The sequence below is a fragment of the Podarcis tiliguerta genome (assembly GCF_965153285.1).
Source record: "Podarcis tiliguerta genome assembly, chromosome: 17".
Classification (NCBI taxonomy): domain Eukaryota; kingdom Metazoa; phylum Chordata; class Lepidosauria; order Squamata; family Lacertidae; genus Podarcis; species Podarcis tiliguerta.
This window is the reverse complement of record NC_139550.1, coordinates 33,400,113-33,425,293: the sequence shown is the minus strand read 5'-3', so window position 1 is coordinate 33,425,293 and position 25,181 is coordinate 33,400,113. Positions and strand designations below refer to the sequence as shown.

Below are 25,181 nucleotides of genomic sequence, written 5' to 3'. Positions count from 1 at the left end.
TCAGCTTCCATCTGGTAGGCTTGTCTAAACAGCAATGTTTTGAGTTGCATGACTACTGCTACTACTGTTACCATTATCATTATAATATATCTATTTATATATACAACCCGCCTTTTTCCCTGACAGGGACTCGGCTGAGAACATAGGGAATAATAATTAAAAAGCAATTAAACATTAATAGAATAAAAACTATAAGTATATACACGTTTAGTCTAAACATACAGATGAAAACAACGATCGCAGCAGCAGCCCTCATTAAAAATGGACAGTTCTCAAAAAGCTTTTTGGAATAATTTCCTTTTCACCTGCTGGCAGAAGAACAATATGGAGAGAGCCAATTTAAAAATAAAATATGTATTTTATGGTTTTCAAGAGTAGCCTCATAAGCAACATAAAAACAAAAAGAACACATAGAGTACATAGTACATACTAGGAGGGAGCCAGTCTTCACTTCTCCAGGGAGGGAGTTTCAAAGTTATCTGGGAGCAGCCACCACCAAGAAGGCCTTTGTTCAATGTAAATTGGGGAAGGTGTGCATGTTTGAGGGTATGAATTGGATTTGGGGATACAAATTAAATTTTAAAAAAATCTGTAAGATAAATGTATGGAGATGGGATGGGAATACGGTAGGTTAGAACCATGTGAAAACACCTTGCACATAGTTGTGCATTGGGTATTGAAATCCCTGAAAGCTAACCAAGTTTTAGCCTTTTCTGTTTCAACAAACCAATACGCACACCCCTCTGGAATTGCTAATACTGTAGGTATAGGTGTGTGTATCATGAGGAGAAACAGGTGTACTGGGAGAGTGAATGGCAGACTGTGATGGAAGTGCTGGAGAAGATTGTGTGACACTAGGGAGCCTGGCGAGGAGTGACTAGGATGAGGGAATGAGCTGTTGCCTGTGGTTGGGGGTGTGCAAGGAGTCTGTGAAAGATGGTGGTGGAATGTCACTTTAAGGAAGGGTGGGAAACACATGCAGCTAATAATCGGTCCAGTATACCTGAAGGAGCGTCTCCACCCCCATCGTTCTACCCGGACACTGAGGTCCAGCACCGAGAGCCTTCTGGCGGTTCCCTCACTGCGAGAAGCCAAGTTACAGGGAACTAGGCAGAGGGCCTTCTCGGTAGTGGCACCCTCCCTGTGGAACGCCCTCCCACCAGATGTCAAAGAGAACAACAACTACCAGACTTTTAGAAGACATCTGAAGGCAGCCCTGTTTAGGGAAGCTTTTAATGTTTGATATATCACAGTATTTTAATATTCTTTTGGAAGCCGCCCAGAGTGGCTGGGGAAACCCAGCCAGATGGGCGGGGTATAAATAAATAAATAAATTATTATTATTATTATTATTATTATTATTATTATTACTACTACTATTATTATTATTATACAAAAACCAAAACCTCAGAGTCTGCTGCAGCTGGACTTCCCAGTGCCCTTCACTCCACAGGCCCATCTGCTATCAACTGTTCCAGTGGAAGCAAGTCCAGTAGAGAGGAGGATTCATGCAAGGAGCACCTCACAGCTGGCCATCCCTACCCCTCAGGGCCTTTTTACCAGTAACTGCCCTGTGGGAAGGATCCTGATTACTTTTATACATTGTTTGTTATGTTCTGGTCTTCATTCATTCATTTATAAAAATGCAGTTTAATGTTACTTTAAAGCCATCTTGACAAATTTGTATGTAAGGTGGAATATAAATAATTGAAATAAATGCATAGTTTTGTGTGTGTGATGAAAGCATTAAGAATTCTTCCGCTAAAAGATTATTTCTCTATGAAAGTGGATAGTTTGGTGGAGGTGAATGGTGTATGGAGGGATTTCTGGCTGTGTTGGATTAGGCTAGTACAAGAGAGGCATATGTTCAGATGCCTGCTTTACCATCAAGCTAATCATGTGACCTTTGGCTAGTCGTTCTTCTGTCTGTCTGCTTTACCTCATTGGGTTGTGTGCAATGTTCGAAACTCCCATTGTTCTAGGCGCATTTTGTGACAGGGAATTTCATTAGCGTGAGCAGCTTCTGAGTTCTGGGCGCAGTACTGTACCTAAGATTTCAGATTAAAACTGCAGAGTGGAAGGAAAGAAGGACCTTTTTTGCCTTCTCACTTCCAGCTACACTCTGAAGACCGGAGAAGAGACCCTCTTAAGAATATTAGGGGGGTGGGCGGAGGAAGGACTAGACCATGTGGAAAATGAACATAATATTTTAGCTGCAGTTCATTGATTTTCAGCTTAGTATTCTTGTTATAAAAAAGCGCACCTAGGCATTCTGTTGTTGCTCCCATAACCTTGGTTTAAGGTGCCCTTTAGTTCCTAGCTTTCATATCTCAGTTTCTAACACTGGTTGGGTGGTTCTGGGTAAGACAAAGATGTTGTAATCTACAGACACATGTGTAGGGAAAGAGCAAGCATATTGAGAGAATGTGAAGTAGTATTGTGATGGAAGGAACATAAAATTGGGGTGGATGTAAAATTAATATCATAGAGGGGTTTATATTTTTTGTGAGTTGCAGAGACCAGTGGCATTCAGATTCACAGTTAGTGGTCAGCCGAGGATAGATCATCTGTTCCCAGCCATTTTTCCTCTCCTGCAGATATAATTCATTATTAATCTTTTATGTTGTGGCTTGTTGGATGAAGTACTTCAAAGCTTTATTGTCCTTTGCTTTGCCAGTCTTTTGGGGAGCCTTCTAATAAAGAACATAATTTCTTTGCTAGATTGAACCAAAATCCTTCTAGTCCAGCAGTCAGATGCTCCTGGAAAACTTGCAGGCAGGGCATATAGAGGATGGGTAACAACAGGAGGTTTTCCTCAGCACCTGTTAATCAGATGTATATTACACCTGTACACAGAGGTTCCTTTTTATTGTCATTAAAAGCATTTGGTCAGACCTATTCTCTGTGAGCGTGTAAAATTACTTATAAAAGTAATCTATTGCTATTGCTGCTGTCTTCTGTAAAGCCATATTGTGCTGTGTGAAGCCGCATTACTTTTTCTTCAATTTAGTTCGCCACCCCCATTTCTATAGTAAGCAAGCCATTTTCAAAGCATGGGTTATGAATAAAAAGGTGGCTTCCTTCAACCACAATTTTTGGATCATATACAGTCGTACCTCAGAAGTCGAACGGAATCCATTCGACTTCCAAAACATTTGGAAGCCGCATTGGATGTTCAGGTTCCAAAGAACATTCACAAACTGGCACACTCATTTCTGGGTTTGCGGTGTTTGGGAGCCAAAACGTTTGACTCACAAGGCGTTCATCAGCCAAGGCCAAGGTACGACTGTATAATGTAACCCAGAGTTCTTTGAAATGAAACAAAGTGTTAGCTGCATCCTCCTTATGTCTGCTAAAGAGAAGGAAGAGAAGAGTGTGTGAGTCTCATTCCAGCTTATGCATTTAACACTAAACCATAGTTTAATGTTGAGTGCAAGCCAGCTATTGGGTCGTTGGCACCTGCTATCACTCCTTGTTCCTTTAACACCAGAGCAAAGAGTATAAGTGAGAAGTTGGCCACTTTAAGTCCATTCCTATTCATTTGTGCCATCTTGAATCTTGAGTGGGGCAGTGATATTCATGTGCAACTAGAGGTATGGCTCATCTGTGATGTAAGGTTTGCAGTTGATTTCTGTCAAGAATCAGTGACTTGTCAGGACCACAAAGACGGCACCAGATGCTTCTGCCGCTGATTAAGCCCCATTAACACCCATGTAACTCTAATGTGGCCCACTCCCCCTTTTGACCATTTGTGGTATTTTGTACATTAGATATGGCCTTGAGATCTTTAAGAGAACTTTCTTTACTGTCTTTGATACCCCTTGCAGATCAGTGGACAGCTCTCACCTCGCCTCTTCCGTAAGCTACCACCAAGAGTTTGTGTATCTCTGAAGAGCATTGTTGATGAACATTTCTTGTGTGCAGGGTAAGACTATGTCTCTCATTCTCTGTGATGAACTGTCATTGTGCTGGCTATTCCTTAGCTGCATGGGTGGTCATTCTACACATGGACCTGATAGTCTTAATTTTTCTTTGCAGGCACATTTTCCTTGGCTTCTCTAAGTGTGGGAGATATGTCTTGTCCTACACCAGCAGCAGTGGTGATGATGATTTCTCCTTCTATATCTACCATCTCTATTGGTGGGAGTTCAATGTCCACAGCAAACTAAAAATGGTATGGTTCAAGCTGCATATGATGGGTATGGAATTGAGATCTCCCCCTTGTTGTGAGTTAGGGGAATTAGCTTGGGGAATTAGCACAACTTGCCTTGTTATTGGTGGAACACTGTGGAAGGCACTTGGAAAACTTCAGGTAGTGTGAAATCAGTATTCAGGGAGAGTATTTTGCCTTGGCAGCAGGAAGTAGTATGATCTTTGGGCCATACTTGAAGTTGGATCCCATCAAATAGCTGGGTCAGGCGCGCCAATTCTAGGGGGCGAGGTGTCTTCGGCTCCCTCAATATTTGTTTCCCTCCATGCTGCAAGGGCTGGTGCAGCCTCGCAGAAGGCTGCACGGTGTCGTGAGATGTGTGTGGTGTCGCATGACACACACCTCCAATCTTCGGGGCAACTTGGTGCCTCCGAGCTGGGTGTTCACTGATTTGCAAAGCGTGTGAACTTTAGTTCTCATGTGTGATTGCATCCTGTCTGACAGTTTGCTAGGAAGGATTAACACATCTGTTGAAGCCAGTGTAGAATAATACATTTGCCCTTACATACTTGCAGTACTTGCTTATCACAGGTATACAGATTGCTTCTTGATACCCAAGCACCTAAAAGCTGCAATTTATAAATCTGGCTAACAGACTTTGCAGATAATTTATAGGTACAGAAATAAGTGTTAGTAATCTGTTTTTGGCAAGGGATGTAGTTTCTTTTTTGTGGGGTAGTGGATGCCATTTTTTGTGCTGATCACAGAACCTCTGTGCACTCCTGGGGCACATGTATTCTCTTATCAACCTAGACCAATTATAGTTGTGAAGATATACTTAAGAGCATAATAGCCCTGCTAGGTTAGACCAAAAGCCCATCCAGTTCAGTGTTCTGTTCTCACAGTGGCCAACCAGGTTCTGTGAGAAGCCCAGAAGCATTAATGAGTTGGGCTGACTTCATTGGCCATGCTGAGGCTGTCTCAGATGGGCTAGCTTGGACTTTATGGTTACCAGGACAATCATGGGGTTGCATCATTTGCCCAGTACACCATTAGCCCAGCCCTTGAGGCCAGATATACCCTTGACCTGGTCTTTGCCACAGAACAGATTGGTAATACTCCATTGTGAGTTGGTTGTCATGGATGGGTTGTATCCTGGTTAGTTTTGAATGCACCTACTTCACTCTATTAGTGGTGAGGGCATTGAGATAGTCTGTCTGTGGAGACTTATGGAATCTGATGGATCCCTGAATTCTCTGAGGAATTTTCTGTCTGATGCTCTTGTTGCTTCAGGAGGGATGACAGTAGAGCATAGCTGGTGTAAATCTCTGAATCTGACAGAACACAAGTGAGAGTGCATTAATGCTCTCCATGTGGCAGCAAAGGCAGATAAAACTGATTACTTTGGCACCATTGCTTCTGCACGACTAGCAGAGCTTCCAGTGGCGAATAGATTTTTTGTTACCTGGCTGGTAGAGCATCTTTCTGACACCCTTGGAAGCCTGCTTTGACCATTTTAGGGATTAAATGTATTTGGACTTTGCCCCCTGCTTTCCTCCTCTCCACATACCCCTAAATCTGTTCCAGGAGTTCCCTCAACCCTCTGGAACAGATTTGGAGATGGCATGGCGGGGGGGGGGGGGAGGAGAGGGGCTCAAAGTCCCAGTGCACCAGCAGAAATCCTTGTACTGCCTCCTGCTAATGCAAGGGGTTAGTTGAATCTTGCCCTAGAAATTGCATGAAAGCATGAATGTGTCTAGAAGACCCTGGTGTTGCAGTAATGTTAATTTAAGTTTATTTGGGACCATTGCCCTTATTTTCCTTATGATTCAGGCTACTTCTGATTTTTGCTGTACATCTTTGCTCACAACACCAGTAACCTTTGAACTCATGCCCCATTCTGACACTACCTTTACTCCCCTCTCCGCACTTTTTTGTATTAAATTGTATAGATGTTTGCTTGCTTTTGTTTATTATGATTTTGTAATCAATAAATTTGATTATGAATCAAAACATCTCCATTGGCAAAAAGTTGAGTTGAGGTGCAAAGAGAAAGGCAGTTTGGTTTCCTGGTTGGCTTTCTAAAAGGACTAAACAAAACAAAGAATAATACATTTCCCGAAGAATTCTCTTCACCCAAAGATTTGTGGGGAGGTGGGGTGAAGTGGAGGCTAAAGTCTTCTGGGGGGAAATTCCTTTCTCAGTGGAGCGATGGAAGGAAAGGATGAAGGGAGCTTATCAGCTTCAGAGGGCAGGTCTCCTTTTACAGATAAGGGTGGGAAGCCAGTATGGCTTGGGTGCCAGAGAGATGAGCTGAATAACTTTTGAGTAGATCTCACTGCCACCTTATTCACTTAGGTGACCAATGGTAAGGAGGCTGGTGACCTCCTGCAGTGATGCTAGTACTAGGGTACCACAAAGCTACTAGAGGGATCAAGCAAGCAGTGAAGAGTAGAAAGGGGGTGGGAAACAAAGCAAGTTTTCACAAAGCAAGCCAGAGTCTGATCACCTGTGGGGCAACTCATAGTTTTTAGTTTGCTTAAAACCAACCAACAAACCTCATGGCTTAACATGATGTGTGGTTGGCCACTGAGAATAGATGGGCCTCCTGTTCTGCAGAGCTCTTATGTTCTTATGAAATGCACCAAATTTGGCAATGCTGGTGTTCTGCATCAATTGATGTTAAGTCTGGATTAATTATGTTTATATATGAGTATAAAATAGCGATCTTCACATATCTAAAAACCCTTTTGAACTAAGGTTTAATCACAGAAGGTGCTTACTGTTTCCTCCATGAATTAATACTGTACAGCTCCAAACCATTAATTGGTTGGGTACTAATGGGACTAATTTGTTGGATGCAGGTTTTAAGTGTATCCTCCTTTTTTCCATGGGGGTCATCTATTGCTAAGTCTCTTTTTCTGAGGCCCAGGTGGGATTTCTGAAGTTTTACCAAGTGTCCTGTTGCTCCTTCAGGTACGTCAGGTTCGATTGTTCCAAGATGAAGAAATCTACAGTGACCTCTACTTGACTGTATGTGAATGGCCCAGTGACTCCTCCAAGGTCATCGTTTTTGGTTTCAAGTATGTTTCTTTCAATGAAACTTGCTTTTGAGATTGAGTGCGATATCTGCCAGTTGAACTTCCCACATTTCCATGAGAATCAGGATCTCATTATACTTGCTTGAGGCATTATGGATTACTGCTTATTGTATTCTGCCTTTTAAGGGATGCTAAAAATCAGGAAAGGTATTGGTGTCTTTACAAATTATTTAACTGACTTGGCACCTTACTTTGATTCATTGAATCAAGCAAAAGGGTTGTGTCAGTTCCAGAGTTTGTCAAGACATTATTACGTTTTCTGAACCAAGGGTCTCTTACTTCCATGTTGTTCTAAGTAGAGCTTTGAGCTCCAGATAAAACAGATGCCAGCAAGAATTCAGTTTAAGAGGCTGTTCCTTTCCTGTTGAATGAGTTAGTGTGACTATGGAAAAGGATCATAGCTTAGTGGTGGAGCACACACTTTTCATGTAAAAAGTTGCTGGTGCAATCCCTGGAAACCTCAGATAGAGCAGGGAAAGTCTCCTGGTTGTGATGGTGGGGCACTGCTGTCATTCAGTGTGGTCACTTCAGAGCTTGAACAAAGGATGGATACATGAATTTCCTCCTCTGAAAATTGCCCCTTCTCTCCTGGTAGTACCCGTTCAGCCAATGGCCTGCTCATGAACATGATGATGAGTGATGAAAACCATCGGGATATCTACATTAGTACAGTTGCTATGCCTCCTCTTGTGCACTGTCCCAGCTGCAGGGACATGGCCATTGCACATCCAGGTGAGTGGCCTATTGCTGGCAAAGTGCCCTAAATTAATAAACTTGGAAGGACTGATTGAAATGTTTAGTAGGATAGCTAAAGCAGTAATAATTGCACCAGTAATCCAGTGTGGGGAAATGACAGGATTCACATCATTAGAAAGAATACTTCTGCTCAATGTAATTTTCCTAAAATATTTTCATATTGCATGCATTTCCAGTTATTAAAATGTGGCAGTCACCAGAAGTTCCTTTTTATGAAACCAATAATCATTGTGAAACATTGAAAATTTATGAAAGATAAGGATAAGGTAGAGGGAAAAGATTTGCTGAATAAATAATTGAACTGGAATACAAAGAGGGGAGGTGTGGGGAGGTCCGGGAAGTAGGCAAATGCAAGATATATTATGAAAATTGAATTGTTTTTAATTGTATTTTTCTTTTCTTATATGTGAAAATCTTAATAAAATATTATTAAAAAAAAAAAAAAAAGAAACATTGAAAATTTATGGCCATTGAACTTTTGTTCATAGCCATAAAGAACTTGTTTAGTTTTAGAGCCATCCCAATTCCAAGGCTCAGGATATAGTTCCATATTCTTTCTGAAGAGGTGCCTTTTGCTCTTCTCTAGAAATTCAGAAAACAACTATTTACTTTTCCGCATGTTCAGAGCTTGCCATTAGTTGGTGCTGATGATCCTTTGTACATGCTCCCTAGGTGATCCAAGCGCCAAATGTTTGCAGCATGGGTTCATGCTGCACACCAAGTACCAGGTGGTGTACCCTTTCCCCACATTCCAGCCAGCATTCCAGCTTAAGAAGGACCAAGTGGTGCTGCTTAATACCAGCTATTCTCTGGTAGCTTGTGCTGTTTCTGTGCACACATCAGGTAAGAGAGTATGGGGAAGTTTGTGTGTCACTTCTCAGCCTCTGGATGAGAGTCTGTGCAAGGTGAGCTTTGAGATGTACAGCCCTCAAGTGTGGCATGCCTCTGTTGCTTTTTAGAATGGAGACTGCCCAGTTAAAACATTCATATGTTGCAGCTTCCTTTCATTTGGAACACTGAGAACATACCCCATTGCAATAAATTAAAGTTCTTCCACTTTTTATGTATCAAAAAGAATTCTTCAGTCCTAAAAATCTAATTCAAACTGAGGTGAACTAACTTACTACATTTTTATATTTTCCTTCAACCCCCAAGGATTTTTAGTATGGCAAACAAAATAATAAAAAGGCATTGATGTTTAAAAATACAAAATGGCAGAACATTGTTTTTACCCTCTTGGCTCTAAGTTTATACAGTTTTCAGACAAACATCTGAGAAGCCTGAGCAAATGAAAAAAGGCCTATCTGGCACTAGATAGATAACGAAGTCAGCGCTAGACGAGTCTTTCTTGGGATGGTGAAAGAGACACTGCTTATTGCAGAGAAAGCCCTTTCACTGATCTCTGTTTTGCCTTCTGCTGCTTCTGAGAAAGTATAGGAAAGGGTGGACTGGAAAGGTTAATGAAGGTGAGAGGAATAGGCTCTTGGAATATTATTTTATTTATTTATTTCACAAAGTTTATACACTGCTTGATTATATCTTTTAAAAACCCTCGAAGCAGTTTACAAAATGGTAACAGAATAAAATCAAGAAAAAATTACAACCATACTTTAACATAACCTGAACTTTCTAAACATCTGGGTAGCCTTGTCTGAACAAGAATGTATTTAGCAGGCGCTGAAAAGACTACAGTAAAAGGCACCTGCTTCATATCAATAGGCAAGGTGTTCCAAAGTGTAGGTGGTGCCATACTAAATGATCAAGTTCTTACAGATGCAGAAGAGGTATTATGTGGCATCTGTAGTAGTGCCAATTTTGCCAATTGAAGTGGGCACATGGGGCAAGGTGATCTTGTAGGTAAACTAGTCCCAAGTTGTTAAAGGCTTTCTATACTAATAGCAACACCTTGAACTTGGCCTGGTAGTGAGTAGGCAACCAGTGCAGACCTCTGAGCACAGGTGTTTTATGCTGACTTGACCTTAATTGTGTTGCAGCATTCTGCACTAACTGCAGCTTCTGGATCAAGCATGAGAGAAGCTTCACTTAAGAGCGCATTGCATTAATCCAGTCTTGAACTAACAAATGCATGAACTACTGTGGCAATGCTTTCCTGGTCCAGAAATGGCCATAGCTGTTGAACTAGCTGCAGTTGGGAAAAGGCACTTCTAGCCTCAGATGCTACCTGAGCCTCCAGCCACAGAGCTGGATCCAGAATCACTCCCAAACTGTGAAACTGCTCCTTCAGGGGGAGCGCAACCCCATCCAGGGCAGGCAAGTGACCAAATTCTTGGATATTGGAGCTACTTGCCCACAGTGCAAATGAAAGGTTCTATCAACATTTGTCCATCTTGGGGTGGGAAGTATTTGTCACGCTAAACTAAATTTTAGAAAGACTGTGCTGCTGCAATAAGGAACTGCCCAATTGACACTTGCGTCTTTGGTCCATCTTTCCCAGTACTAATCTGTCTTGCAAATCCTTATATGGAGGTGCCAGGGATTAAAACTCCAGTGCTTACGATTATTCTTATTATATATTTGTTTATACCCTCCCTCCTTTTCCCCTGATGGAACTCAAGGCAGCTTACAGATTAAAAACAAGAATCACTGAAAACAAAAAGTGATCTTTAAAAAAATGATTGATATAATTAAAACTATATACATATATAGTTTATGTATACATGTTTATGCAATATGTATATGCCTCATTTCTGAACCAAACCAGTCGTTGTCATAGATGTGAATTCTGCTTGAAAAAGAGGTAGGCTTGTGGACAGGCTGACGTCCAGCCGGCCTGTGGGAAGCAAGGAGAGCTTTGATATAAACAACATGCAGAAAAACATAAGAAGAGTCTGCTGGGTTAGGCCAATGGCCCATCTAATCGGTCACTGTTCTCAGAATGGCCATCCAGATGCCCATTGGAAGCCTGATTGCAGAACCTGAGTGCAACAACACTTTCCCATGCCCCTTAAACATTTTATCACTGCATCTTACCCCTTCCAAAGGGAACAGAACCTAAGATTTTAATCAGTTCTTGATATCTGACTATCTTGAAGTCATACTACTTTTGTTGGTGATTGAAAACGATGGCACATCGGGTGCAGAAATTGCAATATATTCATCATTTTCTAACCTTCCTTCGCTACCTTCTTTCAGATGACAGCAACTTTTGCCAAATCCTTTATGATAGGAGTCGTCAGCCCTGGTCTCCTGTTGAAGTCAGCCACACAGCTCTCATCTCACAGTGCCCTGCGGGCTTGGAAGAAGGGCTAGAAAGAGATAACTGTTACTGTCAGGGTGGAGCTGCACTGCAGCAGCCCCTTGCCGTGCCTCCGCAGGACACAGGAAACCATGTCTCCCCTGCTGTAGCTATGGCAAAGGAGTTTGTTGCGGACATCTTCCGGAGGGCCAAGGAAGCTAAAGGCACTGCCCCGATGGAAGAGGAGGCAGGCAGTGGGCTTCAGTGCCTTCTTGACTCTGATGGGGCCCTTGGCCAGGGCAGTTCAGCCTCTTGGGATCTAGGGAAGAGATTGGGGTCTTGCTTGCATGGCAGTGGCACTTGTAGCTCCACATCTCCTGGAACAGACAGCATCTCTGATGTGGATGGATCTCCCAAAGATTCACCCACTGCCAGTGCTGAACTGGAAAACCAGCCAACAGAGCCAGGCTACGTGAACTATACTAAACTGCGTTATGTTATGGAGCCCAGTGATTCTTCTGAGACAGAAGTTGGTAAGTCTCCCTTTAAAACAAAGCACAGTGTTTGAGGAAGTAGCAAATGACAGGGTTTTGAATCTCTGGCATCTGGATCTGCAGGCACAAGCAAAGAGGCTCAGTAACAAAGCTGGCAGCTGTGCTGGTTCTTGATAGGCATCCTCTTCCCTAGATGGCACAGTGTGTCAGGCCCATGCTTTTGTTTGACTTCCTGTATGTACAAGGAAAAGCTGTTTTCTTCAGCCTTGGGAATGTTTCCCATGCTGTCCCCGTTGTATAGCTACAAGCAACAGTTTTCTTCTTGTGTTGCCCCTTATCTCGTGGGCTCCTACTGAACACTCAACCAACAGTTTGGGGGCAAGCCTGGCAGTAGGACTGCATGAGAGATTTTTGCTCTTCAATTCTGGAAATATTGTCTACAACATAGGGACTTTAAAGTTTCCATGTCTCCTATTAATGTGAAGCAGTGAGGTGGAACTATGCTGAGGCATGGAGCCTAGTTGTCCTAGGCTGAATGGGCCTTGTAATGCCAATTCTGCTAGTATTGTAGCTGATAGACCTAATTGTGACTCGTTCATAATCATAGCAAGTGGCTGTTGAAGCTCTTGAGAAGTAAGTCCATGTATAAGAGGCAATTTTTTATTTTCACTTTAAGGGCAATGGACTTGACAAAAAATTGATAATTTGTGACTTCAACAAGAGAATACTGAGTGTGCATGTAGGGGTTTTTCCTTGGGATATTTTCCTAATCCTACCTCAGTGTTAAGCAATATGTTTACAGAAGCATAAAGGAAGGAATGTGTGTACTCTGCAGGAAAAGGAAAATAAACTGTGCCAAGGAAAGCTGAATTATGTGATCTGTGTATGCTAGGCAGAGGTGCTGTGTATACATCTTGCAAAATTTATTGGTCATAGGAAGGACCAAAGAGCTGAGCACAGCACTGACCACTGACATCCTACTCAGCTTCTCCCCACCCCAGTGGTGGATAGAGGGTGTTCATCTGAATTCATTCACTGAGAGTCTGAAGGTCTGCATAAAGTATGAATGGGGGACAGACCTGTCTTCTGCATGCATGTATTTTGAAACATGCTTAGCCAGAAAACTAGGTGCCCTACCATCCATTGAGTCATTTTGAATGATGGTTCCATTATTGCTTCATTTTATGCCCTTGGACTGATTTAGGGTGGCAGGTCTCAACAACTCATCTTTCTGCAAAACTAGGATGCTGCATTTCACCATGATTGTTTGGTTTTCATGTGTGCATTGTTTGGGTCCCTAGACTGGGAAACCTATTTCAGCCCAAAGATTGTGTTCCTTTCTGGGGAATCTTCCAAGACACATATGGCATAGAGGTTGGGGGGGCCAGAGGCAAATATAGGCAGAATGATTCATTTTACTTCCTTACAGTAGGCTGGTTTCTGTACATAGTCATCTCACGCTCTCTCTGCCTCTGCTATCCAGATAGTCATTTTCAGAGTCACATTCTAGCCATGCAGAAACACGTCTGGTGCAAAGCAGGGGCAGTGAGGGGTATGGCCTGTGGAGGCGGATATACCCTGGGGAAAGTTCTGAGGGCCAGATAGAGAGGCCTGGATAGCAGCATTTTGTCCTTGGGCCTGAGGTTCCCCACCCTTCTCTGAACCAAACAGAATGGAGGATGTTGGGAACATGATGCAAGGAAAACCTTGCAGCAAGTAGGCTGTTTTGCGGCAGGGTTTGGCAAATGAAACATGATTATCTATGTTGGGGCTCTTGGTTTTGTGCTTGAGTTGGCTGTGGTGGCAGATCTGCAGCCATGGAAAATGTAGACCTCATGTCTGAAATTGTAGACTCGGCAAATGTTCAAAACATTTGACATGCATCTGTGGGCAGGGGTGTGCATATGGGCCCTGCTGCAGTGTCCCCATGTGCGCCATTCTGCATGCTCAGTCCTCAACTTGCCCCATGTTGAGGTGGGGGGAGTCTTCAGGGGGGCTGTACTCATTTTGCTTGAACTCGAGTGAATTGCCTTGCACAGTTGGGAACCTGCTTTATCAGGGTCACCAGTCATATGGAGGGCTCTTCTCCCACCCCGGATGAACTAACATAGAAGCCCCCTGCAGACCACCCCATGCAGCATGAGGAGAGTTGCAAACTAAAGGAGGATGTGCTACATGTACGAGGAAATTGGACGTGGGAGTTGTGTACATGCCCTTGCCGCTGCCCACATTTAAAAGCATTTGGGTGTTAAGACACTAAGTATGCCTTATATTTTCCTCTTGGATGGTTGTGCCTCTGTGAATCATCCACTTTCCACGAATTTGTACAATCTGTACAATCTGTAGAGTTGGAAGGGACCACACAGGTCATATAGTCCAGTCGCCTACAATGCAGGAATATTTTGCTCAAAATCATGACCCTGGAGATTAAGAATATCATGCTCCACTGACTGTTGAAGCAGATTCAGTTTTAGACTACAAAAAGTCTGGGGTTTGGGGAAGACACTGTGAATCCACCCTTAGAAGCAAATGTTGAGCCTTGGTGCCTTGCTGCTGTAATTGGACCAGTATGAGGAAACCTGGGTTTCAATTCCCTTTCAGGTCACAAATCTGGCTTGGTGTTTTTGCACATTGTTGTCTCTCAGTCTTGCCCACCACACAGCACATGAAATAATTTCTTATCTTTTGATTTTTGCATACTTCCACCTGTATAGTGATAGTGATAGGGCAGACTCCAAATTGAGAGTAAAAATTTATTTATACTTATAAAATTTATTTATACTTGTGAAATGTGAAGAAGGCTAATATAATGGGGAGAGCCTCAGCCTTGCATTGTTGGAAAGATGAAAATTTCCTTTTGAAGCATCCTGTTCCAGGAGCAAATATTCTTTTGACCCCGATGCGCGCGCGCTCTTTCTCTCTCTTTCTCTTTCATTCTCACTAAATTTGAGCTTCTTGGACAGGTGCTTCATCCTGACATCTATTTCTTTTGACTGTGTGAGATTACTCTCTCCTTCGTCTCATATTGTGTTTACTTTCAGAATATGAGGATGATAAGATCTCCTTGCCATTTGTTGTGACAGACCTACAAGGAAGAAATTTGAAGCTGCTGAAGGAGAAGGCTGTCTGTCAGGTGAGGGTAGTTTCTGGTCCCAGCATCATTAGAGAAACTGGATTTGCAGCTAGCCTAGACTTGTGATTGGTTCACTTAAACGGAACCATCTTGACTTATTTCTATTAACAAGGTGACCTAAAGTCACTGAGAGGAATTAATTTAAACTCAAGCACTTACTTCCTAAACAGAAGTGTATACTGATTACTTCATATAACCAGAAAAAGTGTAGTTTTGTAACTAAAGAGAGGGTTGTATTCAGTGCTAGTCCTATTAAGAGATTTGTTGAAGTTCATTGATCTAAGTTAGTCATGTCCACTTATTTCAGTGGGTCTGTTCCAAATAGGACTAGCATTGGATACAACCCAGAGCCTTCAATACAGATCTGTTCACCTCCCAAAATGTTTAAACTGAGAGCTGAAACTCATTCAGAAAGGTATGTGGTGTATTCCTCTGGGGACTGCATCCCAAAAACTTGAGCACATGGAGGAATGAGCAAATAATTGAATGGCAATTATGTATGTACCAGCTCTTTGCATATGGAAAAACTAGAAAGTTGTGGAGAAAGATCTGAGTCCTTCCTAATGTGTTAATTGTCCCCAGGCTGGGAATTTTGACATAGGGGAACTTTCAAACATGTGACTTCCCCCACCTACATTCTGCAATGGTACATTCCCTAGAGGGCTGAACTTTCTCTTTTCTAAACATGTAGAATATCATACTGATGGGCCAGACAGTGTAGGAAGTCCATCACACCAGCAATACGCCAACCTAAGAGGTGCTTCCACATGGATTTGCTACACATGGCTGGCTTTTGCAATATATTACAGCTGTGCCTTAGAGCCTCATCAGGGAGGAGGGAGTTTAGCAGCAGCCACATGCTCATAATATATGATGATGGCTTAAAGGATTATTAGAGGAGCAGAATCAGCTTTCCCCCTCAACAGAAGAGTGATGTATTTGGTTACAAAATGTCCTCTCTCCAACTGGCGGTGTTTCTAGTCCAAATCTGCCTTTGCCCTATGACAGTTACTGAGCTTTCTGCTGCTGAGATGTTGCTCTGACTGTTAGTGTTGGTGCACTTGGCCTACAGAACTCACTAGCAGAAAGTTGGCAGCCTTCATCCTGGCTCACTTGAACCAACTGCTCATCCATCATCTGCAACATGAAGGTCACTTATGAAAATTGCATCTCTCAACTACCCTCCAGCGCTAAAAGGGCGCTGTTTTGATACCAAAGGGGGGCAGCAGGTTCCACCTCAGATGAGTCTCTGGAAGATGCTCTCGGCCATTTTGACTTTCCCTGCCAAGCTTTGTTAGGATTCAAGTTATTTTAGATTCACAGTTGGGTTTTGCACATTGTAATTTTTTATGCTGTAAATGTTTGAGAATTAAGAATTGTCTCAAGGTAGCTCTGGTGCAGGGCTGGCAATGCAAATGATTCCCCTTTCCTAAATCCACATCTTTCTTTGCCTTTCCAGGGCCAATACTTAACAGTGGAGCAACTGACTTTAGATTTTGAGTATGTCATTAACGAGGTGATCCGGAACGATGCCTCATGGTCCAAGCAGTTTTGCTCCTTCAGTGACTACGACATCGTTATTTTGGAGGTAGGACCATGTTGGGTGTATTACCGCACGAATGGTGCCCCATTTGGGTGCAGTTTGGGCCATTGAGGAACTGTGTTGCTCCTTGGTAATTTGCATCCTTGCAGCCATTGATCTTCGGACTTTATTTCCAAGGGAGGGCTTTATTTATTGTCTCTCTTATTAATTTTTGATAGCTACATCAAATCCTTTTAAAGCTAAAATGAGAGAGATGTCAACATAAATAAAATAGCCAGTGCATGTCTAGTTAGCATTGCTACATTACAAGAGCCCTTGGCAATCGACCTGTTTGTAATACCCTCTAGCAAACCCCACTCCTATCTTGGGTAAAAATGAGCAGGGGTCCTTTCTTTAATTTTCTGGTTAGTTGTGACTGAAGGGGAGGCTGAAACACAGTTGCATCATTGTTTGAAAACCAGAACTCTCATTATGTTGGCCAGTAGTGCCAAGCCATACATAAAATGCTGTGGCCTAAGTAACTTAGGCTGGTACATGTGAATTGTATTCAGTACCAGCACATGTCATCACCTGTTTATGGCACCTCTGGACTTTCCAACTCAAAAGGGCCTTTGAGTTTCCCATCCTGTTTTCAGGCATGATATCTAGTTTGTACAGGAGCCTTGACTAATAAGGGGTAGCGGGAGACCTTCTTTTCTACCTCACCAAAGGTGACTGATACGGATCCTTCCTTTTTTAAAGACAGGGATGGCCAATTGTCTACCTAGTGTCTGATTATAAGGTGCAAAGCTTGCTACTGCTAGCCCTCTGCCATACTTGAGGGCAGATACCAAAAGATTCCAACTGAGAAATGACTCTGCCCCTGTGGGGATGGTAATCTGGAAACAGTGGCTCATGTTCTCCTGTCCTGTCCCCTTTATAAAGATCTGAGGAATGAGATCATTACCCCACTCTTTCTTACCATCTCAGGCCACCCATCTGAGGCCACATTGTTCTTTCTTTTATCAGATCAAAATGGTCAGACAACAGCAAAGGTTGCTAGGTTTATCGAAGGTGCAATGAGATTAAGGGCCACTATCTGAACTATCTGGGACGCGGGTGACGCTGTGGGTTAAATCACAGAGCCTAGGACTTGCCGATCAGAAGGTCGGCAGTTCGAATTCCCGCAATGGGGTGAGCTCCTGTTGCTCGGTCCCTGCTCCTGTCACCCTAGCAGTTCGAAAGCACGTCCAAGTGCAAGTAGATAAATAGGTACCGCTCCAGTGGGAAGGTAAACGGCGTTCGGTTCGCCAGAAGCGGCTTAGTCATGCTGGCCACATGACCTGGAAGCTGTACGCCAGCTCCCTCAGCCAGTAAAGCGAGATGAGCACCGCAACCCCAGAGTCGTCCGCAACTGGACCTAATGGTCAGGGGTCCCTTTATCTTTACCTGTCTGAACGATAATCTTGGCCATTTGATTGCCCTTTTTACCCATTGCTGTCTTTTTTTTATTTGTATATATTGCTTGTTTTATGTAGCTATGGCTGTTGGCTAATGCGAGTAAAGTTTATCTTACCTATCTATCTTGCTACTGCTATTTACCTCTCATTTCTTGTGAGACATATCCACCAGATTGGAAGTGGTACTCTGCAACACAATCCTAAAACCTGCCCAGGGGAGGATTGAAATGGGTGGGACAAATCCTTCTCCCATGGTACCTCACAGTTTCTTGAGCCTGTGTGGCTTGGGTTATGGGTTCCTAGCCAAGGAATTAAGTGTGTTGTGTTCACCAGGGAATGTGAATTCAGACCTTAATTGCTTTTCCAGGAAGAGTGTAGCCCTCGTCCCCACTTAATTTTCTCAAGAAATTAAGGGCAGGATTTACCTGCTGAGTCCCATCAGCAGAAGTTGCTTCTTGCACAGTGGGGCTTCCCTCCCCCTCATTTCCCCCTCAATTGGCTCTGGGTGGGTCAGGAACTCCTGGAACAGCACACAGGGGGAAGAGAAGTGGAATTGTTCCATCTGGCAAGCTAAAATGCTTGCATTGATGGAACCATTGCCTTAGTGTGATGTTGAAGCTCACCTGGTTGCTGTTAATGTGCTTGCATTGATGGAACCATTGCCTTAGTGTGATGTTGAAGCTCACCTGGTTGCTGTTAATGTGCTTGCATTGATGGAACCATTGCCTTAGTGTGATGTTGAAGCTTACCTGGTTGCTGATTTAAAGCAATAGTTAGATAGCAGAACTCTATAAAAACATAAGGCGCTGGAACAAATGACTGTCCCAAAAAGTTGTTCTGAAAGATGTTGGGCCAGCAATTCTGACTTGCTGGTCCTGCTGTGAGTATGTTGCAGTTCAGGTAGTTTGCTTTTACCAGCTGGCAACTTTGCCTTCCTAGGTGTGTCCAGAAACCAACCAAGTTATTATCAATATCGGACTCCTGCTCCTAGCCTTTCCTTCTCCTGATGAAGAGGGGCAGCTCAGGTGAGTCTCTGTCACACCCACCTTGGGCCTCTGAATATCTTCTCTCTTTGAAGTTCTGTTGTATTAGGATTTTGACACAGAAGGACTTTTGGTAGGGGGAGAAATCTTTTGGAGTGATTTACTAGAGTAGAAGGAAGCAGAATAAGCATTAATATATAGGGCTTAAAAGTCATACACTTTGCCTGTTTTGCTAGCTCACTTTTGCTAGCTCGATTTGGATGGAGCTAAATGAATTTTTCGCAGAACCTCATTTTTGTGTGTGGGGGGGAGAAATCAGATTTTAATGAAATTTTACCTCCTCAGCAACTTTTTATTTCTGATGTGACAAATGTTGTCTCATGATTTGTCAAAATATTGCCCAATACTGCAAATAGTAACAATGACATTAGTCAAAACCACCCACCTAGCAAATGTTTTCCAATATTTACTCTCAGGTAATGAAATCAGATGCAAAATACCAATCTCGGTACTTGGGCAAATACTTGGGTAATAACTAGTATGTGAAAATAGCATCTGTGGAGGATATATATTGAGAGCAAATTACTTTCAGCTGTGGTTCTGAGTATCAAGTTCTCTTCCTGGAGCCAACACCTGGGCATAGGCTGGTGGAGGTTCATCAGTTGCTGAGATTAATCTTGGAGTAATTTACAAGGTATGTCATTGTGAGGCTGGGAAGAGGCTGTTGCTTTTTGGTGTTCACAGCTGCTTGTCTAAATTGCCCTTTTCTGCTTTTCACAGGCCAAAGACGTATCACACTAGTCTCAAAGTTGCATGGGATCTGAACACTGGCATCTTTGTCACAGTCAGTGTGGGAGACCTCACAGAAGTCAAAGGGCAGACCAGGTAAGACACTGTGTGATGTGCCATAAGGGAAATCCATCTCGGACAGCTAATTGACTTGTTACCAGAGGTGCCCAGTGACTGGGTATATATTCAGTATTATGAACATCGTACCAAAATATCTTTTGAACACTCTCGAACTCTTCATGTAAAACTGCATCCATTTATTTTTAATTGGCTATGCAACTTAGGGCCTGTATTGAGTACAATTCCACCCCCTGCTGCCGCTTCGCCATGAGTTTGTGAGGAGGGCTCTTCCCCCAGCAAGCCCACTTTACTAGGCCAGGGGGCGGGGCCCACATTCACCATCGCCACAACTGTAAGGACACTGGTGCTGCAGCAGCAAATGTTTAAAATGTTTTTATATATTTTAAAAGGGTTTTTAGTTTTTTACTTTGTTGTACCACCATAAACGGTGGTTTTTATCCATGTATTTTTATTTTGTTTTGTGTTATTTTGGGGTGGGGTGGGATGGTTGTTGAGTGGGGTGGGGATTGGTTTTGTTTTAGTGTAACTGTTTTGCCTGTTTGCTTGCTTTTATATTTTGTAAATCGAGGAGAGTATGAGGCTTGGGATTCCTACTGTGGAGGGGCGAGGGAGGTATGGCGGTGGGGGCAGATGTTATAGGCAAAGGGGATCGAGATACGGATATGCTCGTACCCCTTCCAATCTGCGCCCCATCCCGAGAGACGAGTGTAGGGTGAACAAGGATTACTCACCTCCGTCACTGGTGTTGTGCAATGCCAGGTCTATAGGCAACAAAACCGCCACCCTGCGAGATTTCTTCATCTCGCAGGGGGTCGACCTGGGTGCGCGAAGGGGATACTGTTACCGTACGACAGATGGCGCCCCCGGGTTTCTCCGTCCTCCACCAGTCACGGACTGTGGGCCGGGGGGGAGGGGTGGCATTATTAATCCGGGAAAATTGTTCTTTCAGGGCTCTACCATCGCCATCGATCCCCGGCATTGAATGTGTTGGCCTAGTGTGGGGCTCCGAGGTGAGCTTGGCTGTCTGGCTGGTGTACCGGCCACCTAGCGCACCAGCAGCCACCCTGTCAGGCCTGCTGGAGGCTGTGGCCGGCTGGGCCTTGGAGTTTCCTAACCTATTGGTATTGGGGGACTTCAACATCCATGCTGATGCCACTCCCTCCTCACAGGCTCTGGACCTGGTGTCTTCCATGGCGACACTAGGGCTCTCCCAGTTTGTTTCGGGCCCCACACATCAAGCAGGCCACACGCTGGATTTGATCTTTGGGGCCGGTATAGATGTGATCATGTTTCCTTCGATGAAGGTGCCATGGTCTGATCACCACGCTCTGAAAGCCAGGATTGATGTTCCACCCCCACCCCGCTTAGGTGGCGAGCCGATTTGGGCTCGCCCGCAGAGGCTGATGGATCCTGATAGATTCCGCCAAGCCTTGCGGGACCTTGCTCCCCCTGGCGACTCATTGACTGAGCTTGTTGAGGGCTGGAATACCCAGCTCCTGGCAGCCATCGATGAGATCGCACCTAAGCGCCCTCTGCGACCCCGCAGAAACCGGGCTCCCTGGTTTACCGAGGAGCTCCGGAAAATGAAGCGGGACCTCAGACGGCTAGAGCGAGTATGGCGGGGTGCCCGTGACGGAGCTTCAAGAACATCTTATAGGGTTTTTATGAAAACCTATGAGATGGCAGTGAAGGCCGCTAAGAAGTCCTACTTCTCGGCCTCCATTGCATCCGCTAGCTCTCGCCCGGCGCAATTATTTAGTATAATTCGGTCTTTAACATCCCTTGAAGGACAGCCAAATTTAAATAATAATTTGACACACAGCTGTGAGGCATTTGCGAGCTTCTTTGCGGAGAAGGTCCTGTTGCTCCGCCATGACCTCCCTGCCAATTTGGATACAATAAAGGAACTGGAGGCCCCTCGACTGTCCTCGGGTCCAGTATTGGACCACTTTGACCGGATATCCCCAGCCGATGTGGACAGACTCCTCCGAGCTGGAAAGCCCACTACTTGTCCTCTTGACCCGTGCCCGTCCTGGCTGATTAGAGCGTGTCCAGACGAGGTGCGGGCCCCCCTGGGGGATATCATCAATTTGTCCCTTGGCACCGGGACATTCCCAGGGGAACTGAAGGAGGCAGTGATGCGCCCGCTCTTAAAGAAAACATCATTAGATCCCTTAGATCTATCCAATTACCGCCCGGTTTCGAACCTTCCATTCCTGGGTAAGGTGATTGAGAGAGCGGTTGCTGAACAGCTTGGTAGGTTTCTGGATGAAACATCGGCTCTGGATCCATTCCAGTCCGGCTTCCGCGCTGGTCATGGGACCGAGACGGCTCTGGTCGCCCTAACAGATGATCTCCGTAGGCAGCTGGATCAAGGCGGGTCGGGGCTGCTGATTCTTCTAGACCTGTCAGCAGCCTTCGACATGGTCGATCACGAACTCCTGGACCACCGCCTTGCCGACGTGGGGATCCAGGGCACAGTCCTTCAATGGCTGCGCTCGTTTCTCTCCGGTCGGGGACAGAGGGTGGCGCTTGGGGGGGAATTGTCATCCCGCCACTCCTTGGTGTGTGGAGTGCCCCAGGGTGCGATACTCTCCCCGATGCTTTTTAACATCTTTATGCGCCCCCTCGCCCAGCTTGTCCGGAGTTTTGGGCTGGGCTGCCATCAGTATGCTGATGACACCCAACTCTATCTGTTGATGGATGGCCACCCTGACTCGGCCCCAGACACACTGACCAGATGCTTGGAAGCTGTGGCTGGATGGTTACGTGGGAGCCGGTTGAAGTTAAATCCTTCGAAGACAGAGGTCCTCTGGCTGGGACGGGACGATATGGGATTGAGGGGGCAACTCCCATCTCTAGCGGGGGTGCAATTAGTGCCAGCACCATCCGTTAAGAGTTTGGGTGTAATCTTCGACACCTCCCTCTCCATGGAGGCGCAGATTGCAGCTATAACAAAGGCGGCATTTTTTCATCTCCGCCAAGCTAAGCAGTTGGCTCCTTACCTCTCTCGCCCTGACCTAGCCACTGTGATCCATGCGACGGTCACCTCCAGACTGGATTATTGTAACTCGCTCTACGTGGGGCTGCCCTTGAGACTGACCCAGAAACTCCAGAGGGTGCAGAATGCCGCAGCGAGACTCCTTACAGGGTCTTCACTGCGAGATCACATTCATCCGGTGCTATACCAGCTGCACTGGCTCCCGGTGGAGTACAGGATCAGGTTTAAGGTGCTGGTTTTAACCTTTAAAGCCCTATACGGCCTAGGACCCTCGTACCTACGGGACCGCCTCTCCTGGTATGCCCCACAGAGAAACCTACGCTCGTCAAATAAAAACATCCTGAAGGTCCCAGGCCTCAGAGAGGTTAGGCTGGCCTCAACTAGAGCCAGGGCTTTCTCGGCTGCGGCTCCAATCTGGTGGAATGCTCTGTCACAAGAGACTAGGGCCCTGCGGGACCTGACATCTTTCCGCAGAGCCTGCAAGACAGAGTTGTTCCACCAGGCCTTTGGTCAGGTCCCAGCCTGACTCCCTCCTCTGGCAACCTGCACAGAATTTTGCTCAACGGTTGCCATTAATTTGACTTTAATTAATTTTTATAATGGAATGTTTTTAGAATGTTTGATTATTTGATTGTTTGATTATTTAATTGTTGTTAGCCGCCCTGAGCCCGGCTTCGGCTGGGGAGGGCGGGATATAAATAAAATTTTTTATTATTATTATTATTATTATTATTGTTGTTGTTGTTGTAATCCGCTTAGTTATTTTTTATGAAATAGCAGTCTCTATTTTTATAAATAAATAAAATAATTAAGGAGCTTGCTAAAGCCAACTGACACCTGTACTGCTTCACCTAAAACCGTTCCCACAGCTGAAGGGTGTTTATAGTCGCGAATGAGTAGACATTTCACGAAGCCTCAGTCTTTTGTGGATTAATGATACCAAGATGGGGAAAGAAACTGTGATTTCTTCCTTAGTACTTTGTTGGAGACCTGTTTGCAGACTGTGGATGCTGATAGAGCCCCATCTTTCCTCCCTTAGTGGCAGTGTGTGGAGCTCCTACCGGAAAAGCTGTGTGGACATGGTAATGAAATGGCTGGTGCCAGAGAGCAGTGGTCGTTATGTCAACAGGATGACTAACGAGGCCCTTCATAAAGGTAACTCCGCACTTTCCAGGAGGCTCCTTGGTGCCTTCCTCAAGGCATAGTGGTCATATTGTTGAGGCAGGAAGCCTACTTCAAACCAGGGAGCCATCTGATGGTTTCTGTCCCCGTCAGGAGGACAACAGCACATTAGCATTTTTCTGGTGTTAGATGATGGAGGAACGCATGTATTTTTTCTAGGACACAGAAGGACTCATTCTCGCCCTTGCTGTTGCTCAGGGCTAACTTCTAAGTTTCACCTTCTTCCTGTGCCTCCTTCCTAAATTGTAATGTGGTGGATTCTTGGAACACTCGTGCCCTTTTGTGGGTTGCCTGGCCCAGATCAGTGTGTAGCTAATTTCATGTCTTCCTCCTTCCCCCTGCAGGCTGCTCCTTGAAATTCCTTGCCGACAATGAGCGTTACACGTGGATTGTCTTATGAGGCCAGGTTCAGAAGCAAAGCTTACATCAGTAGTTCATTTCCTGCCATAACTGTGTGTCACATTCAACTACCTCCCTTGTTAAAAGTTTTTAATTTCCCTATCCCTTTTGACTAGACAGTTGCCCCGATGACCTTGAGTGCATCTTAATTGATTTGTGGGTAGAACCACACCCTCTGCTTCATTGTCTCTACATGTTGGGGGGGAAATACAAGGCTGGTCCAGACGCTCTGAAAAGCCTGCCTCTCCATGTAAGGTAGTCGTACTAGTTGGGCTACACAGGCTCCAACAGAAAGCAGCTGCTTCTGTGCAGTTATGTCCATTTGTACTTGGGGAAACTGCAAGGAGACTCTGAAGAGGTGAGTCTTCTACAGGGTTTGTCCTTGGGCCCAGAAAATGAAATGATTCCGGGGCAATGATTGTTAAGGAGACCAAAACCAACTTCCCTGTTTTGAGTTTCAGTGTTTCAGGACCCCCACCCCCCAGGGGATGGGGCCACAAATGTGTTTTTCATTCTTTTAATTTGTCTCAAGCAGGCTTTCTCTTCCCTGCAATAAACATTTAAATTTGAGAATGGCTGTTTCATTTAATCTTTGAGAGGAAAAAACTCCTGTCACTTCCAAGGCTCTATTACATTGCAGCCAGAGACGGGTTTAGGGTACTTCAGCTGGTTCAGCTATATTGGGTGCCACAACAATGATGTAGAACAGAGTATGAGAGGTGGGGTGCAGAATTTTAGTGTTGCACAGGGTGCCGCTGAAATTTGAGAGCCCAAAGTCCACCACTACTGCAGCAGCAAGGTGTATGTATATTCCCAAAGCCACCGTCTGCAAACTTAGGAGATGCTTGTGCAAGCTCAAGATGCCTTTTTGCCTCTTTCAACGCAAGGCGATAGTGAAAATAAAGAGCAGTCCAGTTTTGCATTGTAGCAGCTT

General features: G+C 44.6%; 1 protein-coding gene and 1 long non-coding RNA gene across 2 annotated transcripts; one reads left to right on the top strand and one right to left on the bottom strand.

The window, feature by feature from the left end:
• Positions 1–3,768: 3,768 nt before the first annotated feature.
• Positions 3,769–24,820, top strand: DCAF15 (DDB1 and CUL4 associated factor 15). The gene is made up of 12 exons (XM_083420173.1): positions 3,769–3,925; positions 4,039–4,174; positions 7,127–7,233; positions 7,847–7,983; positions 8,680–8,850; positions 11,161–11,736; positions 14,739–14,830; positions 16,290–16,418; positions 18,752–18,837; positions 19,576–19,680; positions 23,706–23,821; positions 24,193–24,820. Exons 2-12 carry the CDS (start codon positions 4,172–4,174, stop codon positions 24,246–24,248), a joined length of 1,578 nt encoding a protein of 525 aa, XP_083276299.1. The 5' UTR covers positions 3,769–3,925; positions 4,039–4,171; the 3' UTR covers positions 24,249–24,820.
• LOC310667936 lies at positions 16,582–18,752 on the bottom strand. Its single transcript, XR_014506451.1, has 2 exons — positions 18,562–18,752; positions 16,582–18,435 (listed from the first exon to the last, which is right to left on the bottom strand). It is a non-coding gene; the product is annotated as an uncharacterized lncRNA (long non-coding RNA).
• Positions 24,821–25,181: the final 361 nt, after the last annotated feature.